Source organism: Pleurodeles waltl, chromosome 11 (genome assembly GCF_031143425.1).
Source record: "Pleurodeles waltl isolate 20211129_DDA chromosome 11, aPleWal1.hap1.20221129, whole genome shotgun sequence".
Classification (NCBI taxonomy): Eukaryota; Metazoa; Chordata; class Amphibia; order Caudata; family Salamandridae; genus Pleurodeles; species Pleurodeles waltl.
The window spans coordinates 172,912,798-172,918,797 of record NC_090450.1 but is presented as its reverse complement, the minus strand read 5'-3'; the positions used below and the strand labels follow the sequence as shown (position 1 = coordinate 172,918,797).

Genomic DNA, 6,000 nt, shown 5'->3' with positions numbered 1-6,000 from the left:
AGTTTGTTTCGGGACCGAAACCCTGTCTGCGTCCTTTTTCGGCTCCGAGGTGACTTTTTTCATTTTCGGGGCCGAAACCTGTCGGCGCCGATCTTCTTCGGGGCCGCTGTCTCGGCGTCGAGCCGTGTCTACACCGGCATCTCGGTGTCGATGCTTGTCTCCAGCACTTTCTCGGTCCCGAGAAGGCTGCGTGCCGGTGTCTCGACCGGAGTCGGACGATCTCGGCACTGTTTGGGCCTTTTTCGGTGCCGACGGTCGGTCACCGAATTTATGGGTGGAGCCATGGCCTGGTGGCAGTGGCGTCCCCTGGGCCTTGTAAATCTTCCTCTGAGTGGTTTTCGACGTCTTACTCACGGTTTGTGTATCGTCGAATCCTTCGGAGTCTGAGTCTTGGATCGAGAAGGTACCTTCCTCTTCTTGTTCCTCGAACTCTCGGTGGGCTGTCGGCGCGGACGCCATCTGAAGTCTTCTGGCTCGACGGTCTCGGAGTGTTTTTCGGGACCGGAACGGACGACAGGCCTCGCAGGTGTCTTCACTGTGCTCAGGTGACAGGCACAGGTTACAGACCAAGTGTTGGTCTGTATAGGGGTATATATTGTGGCATTTGGGGCAGAAAAGGAACGGGGTCCATTCCATCGGCGTTCTTCAGCACGCGGTCGGGCCGACCAGGCCCCGACGGGGGGATCGAAAAAACTACCCCCGAAGGGCACCGGAGCTCTTCGATCCTTCGACGCGGTGTTGAATCTAACTACGCCGATCCCGAACGCAACAATACCGACGAAAATCTTCCGAAATTAGCTATCTTTCCGTTCCGAAACTCGGAGCGACAGGAACACGTCCGAACCCGATGGCGGAAAAAAAACAATCGAAGATGGAGTCGACGCCCATGCGCAATGGAGACAAAAGGAGGAGTCACTCGGTCCCGTGACTCGAAAGACTTCTTCGAAGAAAAACAACTTGTAACACTCCGGCCCAACACCAGATGGCGAGCTATTGCAAAACATGCGTATCTACAGCGACAGATGCCATCGAACATATGGATTTCTTCAAACTGTGCATGATCATCATAAATAGGTCCTCAAAAAATATATGTGCTGGTAAATTGAGTGAATGAGGTAGTTTGTTTTCCCAGGGAGTTGAAAATGAACTGTTACTACAACTGACTGCTAAAGATTCTACCATGAACACTGCTACAGATTTATGGGTGAGAGCTGCATGTATTCACTTCGTAAATGAAGCTTTGTCACCATTTACAACTAAAACCATGTATGCTTATACCCAGATAGTTTTGCCTAAAATAAGCTTTTTGAGCCCTGAAAAGTTTACTAATAAAATATTTCAAAGTGGAATTTTACACTTCAATGGTTTTGCTTGTTTTTGTTTAGCTGAACTATAGTAGTTTAATGGAAAATATTGTGTTTTCATTTACCTGACTCTCAGTAGCTTACTGTACCAATGGTCTATCTGAATTATCGTGCTTTCAACTTGTAGATTACCAACGCCAGGAGAATTCGTCAAAATGATTTACACTCACGCAAAGAAACACAACAGTCTATTTTTTTTATATTTGGTTGGAATAAATTTATTTCTTCTGTCTGTAAACAAGGTGTTTTAATAGTTTATGGCATTTTTTGAAATGCATATTAAATCAGACGAGTTAGACCGTATCCCAGATGTAACAAAAAGTGCAGGGAAAGAGACAAATTAACAACAAGAATTTGCTTAAATCTGTACATAATCCACAAGGCCCAAACAATAAAGCAAATACTAGAATGTCCCTAAACGAGTGCCAATGGAAAAATGACAATCCTTGCTGATCAGTTAAAATCCATCTCAGAACATTAACAGTTCATTTTATTACTATGGCACAGAATACATTTGAATTATCACAAGACAGCCTATTCCAACCAATACCATCTCCCATTTGTTCTTTTGTATAAAGATTTCTTTAATTTTCCTTTTTTAGATGGGAAATGTTAGTACCACGATTTAACGGACAGTCTGGATATACATTTCAAATGGCCAGTACACAGCTTGCTCAAGTTTCTGCAGCAATGGTCTTTCTAGTAGACTGATTCAAATATTTTATTTTTTGAAATAGACTTTTTCAACGATTCAGAAAAACTACCAGCCTTCATCCAAACATTGGTATCAAAGCAGCATTTTTGTACATTACCTACAAATAAGCATTTTAACAGTTTAGTGTCTCGACTACCAGTATACAGCTGAAGGTGGTAGTTACCCCTCTTAAATGACACTAGTGTCGTATAAAATACGAAGCTGCAATTAAAATTGGTCCTATGAAAACTGAAATTGGACACACTCCAGATTGGGAAAAGGAATTCCAGAATGGCAGCATTTAACAATTTATTAATGCAACAGGAGCTCACAAAAATAACCATGTGCTGAGCTATGCATGATGGAATGTCCCCGGACAATAAAGTTCACACATGCCAAAAACGAGTTTAGAGATGAGTTTTTCAACTCAATAACCCCACACTTTATTTTCAGAAAAGGCATCTAACAATTTAAATGTCATCCTTCAGTATTGCCCAATTTTAAGCTAAGGAGTCTGTGAAATTTCAACCCCAACCCACTGTTAGAAGTAAGAAGGCCTCACTCAATCTGACTTATTGTTCTTTACAATTTTCTCCCAAGTCATAGTATATGATAGCTAAAAGCTTTCCACTTTGGAAGTCAAATGTAAACAAAGTACCGTGACAACAGTAACATATTAAGGGATTAGTGTACGTAGTCACAGTGAGCCCAAGTGTGAACGTAAAGTTATGTACAGATACATTCTCCTTTGAAACTAGAACAGAAAAGGTGCTTGGGAAAGGGGCACTTGTGCAGACGCATATTTGGGATTAATTACAAATGGAACACCTTTTCTGAAAATGCAATGTTCGGAGATGTAGGTAAATGAAGCATTTCTGCTGCAATATTTTTTAAATGAAAAGGTTGTTTGGCATTTGATACTCAAAGTGAAGATAGTTCGGGTACAATCATAGGAGGAAATGCATTTGCACTTGTTGAAGCAGTTTTACACTTGTACTGACAATCAAGAGGCAGATGTTACGAGCTATGAAGTTTGCAAGACCATATTTAGGCTGAATAAAAAAAAAATGAATTTCAAGACATTGCACCTTTTTAAAAAGTAATTCAACATTGGTATTAAACGGTTTAATTAACCAGGCACTGAACGAAAATAAATGTGTAATTAAAACATTATGGATGAAAACGGGAGAAAACAAAACATATGCATGCATCATTCTCCCAACCATGCTCTGCAAAAGGAAGACTAAATGAGCCTTGTAATTGCTCAAGTGCGAAAAGGCAAGGATCAAATTATAGATTATACAATCGGCACTTGTAGAGTTTAAACTTGTCTTAGTTGTCAGTATTTTATTGATTGCTAAAAGAAAGCGATATTCAGAATTGGCATATTTCCTCCTGAAAGTATCATGCAGCTTATCTTTAGTGTTTTACTGCAATAATGGTGCGAAACATGAGATTTAGTTACATAGAGTGGTTAACGAACAAATGAACGAAAGGGTATTGTAGTGACATTAGAAAAATATGGGTAAATAAAAAAATGTAACTACCATCTACAGTCTGATAGCATTGCGAACACAACTGGATGATGATGACAGTTGCTAGGTAGATGGGGAAAGGCTGCTTAGCATCCAAGCTTGCCCAGGTATGTAGCCATTTCATATGCTTTCTTGTTGAGCAGCCCTCCATGGACACCTTCTTTTGCCATGATAATAACCAATGCTGGAGTACACAAGGAAACAAAAGAACAAACATGAACAAACAAAAAAAACACCTTTCCCCCACCAACAAAGGGATACAAAGGAGACACAGGTTCATACCCCATCACCCGGCATTGCTAATAAAATTTCCATAACACTGCAAGTTAAGCCCACTAATAGGAAAGTTTAGTAGCAATTCTCCCCTAGTACAGTTATCTGCCTAACTACTAGAACCCAGAGTCTCTCAAGTATTTTGCCATCGAGTATGCCTTCTTATTCAATCCACCTCCATGGACCCCTTCTTTGCCCATTGCAAAGACCAAGACTGAAAGAAAAGAAAGAAGAGAAGAGAGGTTTTAAAAAAAGCAAGAAAAACAAAGAAAGTAGTGCAAGTTATAGACGACACTGCAACGGATGCTAGTAATGATAGCATATCAGCACAGTAAACTTGTTACAACAGAGGATAAAGCCATCAGGCAAGCATAGCAAACAAACTTGGAAGAACGGTAGGAGCGAACAGTAAAGACAAGAAGCTGAAATTATTCAGAAAGCAAACGCCCATGTGTCCCTAGTGCAAAAATGATTTGGAAAAATTATTTCAATTGGATATACTGCACTATTTCTGAGCGGCCCAGAGTCAGCCAAGTGTAATTCGTAGGTTGGATTGAAAATGTTTAACAGCATAGCATCCCTGAAGCAAACTAGTTTGTTATTTTGGGGCTGCTCCAGAATATTGTCCATATTAATCCATCCTTTAGTTGGAGGAAAGGCGAACAACAATAACGGAGGCATAAAACATAAAACAAGCATATGCAGTCTTATGTAAATATTCTAGAAGTTCAAATATGCAAGAGAAATGTGTGTAAAGTGGTGAAAACTCGTCCCCTTACATTGGTGCCCACCATACGACTAAAAACATGCAATAATAGTTTCTCCATTATTAACTATTTTTTGAGTTATTATTGCAACCTCCTTCCCTCCCTCCAAAACAATCAGGCAGTCGGGCATAATCCTAAACTACACAGATAACCTTGGCACTTTGTAAATCCCACAAACCTGTGAATGAAAATGTCACTTACCCAGTGTACATCTGTTCGTGGCATCAGTCGCAGTAGATTCGCATGTTCTGCAATAGCTCGCCATCTGGTGTTGGGCCGGAGTGTTACAAGTTGTTTTTCTTCGAAGAAGTCTTTCGAGTCACGGGACCGAGTGACTCCTCCTTTTGTCTCCATTGCGCATGGGCGTCGACTCCATCTTCGATTGTTTTTCCCCGCAGAGAGTGAGGTAGGAGTTGAATTGTAGTAATAGTGCCCATGCAATGGAGTGACTAAGTATGCACCTATTTAAGGTTGAGATGATACATATATAAATAATTGAAGTTAACTTCCAAACTGCTACAGGCTCCCGGGGAGGCGGGTGGGCACATGCGAATCTACTGCGACTGATGCCACGAACAGATGTACACTGGGTAAGTGACATTTTCAGTTCGATGGCATCTGTCGCTGTAGATACGCATGTTCTGCAATAGACTAGTAAGCAGTTATTTCCCCAAAAGCGGTGGATCAGCCTGTAGGAGTGGAAGTAGTCTGAAATAATGTCCTTAATACAGCTTGACCTACTGTGGCTTGTTGTGCGGATAACACGTCTACACAGTAGTGCTTGGTGAATGTGTGAGGCGTAGACCATGTGGCTGCCTTACATATTTCTTGCATTGGGATGTTTCCTAGAAAGGCCATGGTAGCACCTTTCTTTCTGGTTGAGTGTGCCCTTGGTGTAATGGGCAGCTGTCGTTTAGCTTTAAGGTAGCAGATTTGGATGCATTTAACTATCCATCTGGCTATACCTTGTTTTGAAATTGGGTTTCCTGCGTGAGGTTTTTGAAATGCAATAAAGAGTTGTTTAGTCTTTCTGATGTTTTTTGTTCTGTCAATGTAATACATTAATGCTCTTTTGACATCTAATGTATGTAGTGCCCTTTCAGCTACGGTATCTGGCTGTGGAAAGAACACTGGAAGTTCCACTGTTTGATTTAGATGGAACGGTGAAATAACCTTTGGCAAAAATTTAGGATTGGTCCTTAGGACGACTTTATTTTTGTGTAGTTGTATAAAAGGTTCCTGTATAGTAAACGCCTGAATCTCGCTTACTCTTCTCAGGGAAGTAATGGCGATGAGAAATGCCACCTTCCAGGTTAGGAACTGTATGTCGCAGGAGTGCATGGGTTCAAAAGGTGGACCCATAAGTC

The 6,000-nt window shown here is 41.1% G+C and overlaps 1 protein-coding gene across 2 annotated transcripts in view; it reads right to left on the bottom strand.

Annotated features, from left to right (window-relative positions):
- Positions 1 to 1,555: 1,555 nt before the first annotated feature.
- The window catches only part of PFN2 (profilin 2), a 115,445-nt gene continuing 111,000 nt past the window's right edge, over positions 1,556 to 6,000 (bottom strand). Inside the window, exon 3 of one of the 2 annotated variants that reach the window (XM_069213364.1) lies at positions 1,556 to 3,777. In XM_069213364.1, coding sequence (XP_069069465.1) covers positions 3,680 to 3,777 — 98 coding nt within the window. In that variant the 3' untranslated portion in view covers positions 1,556 to 3,679. Of the gene's footprint in view, positions 4,081 to 6,000 lie in introns of both variants that reach the window. The other variant, XM_069213365.1, reaches the window with a different exon arrangement.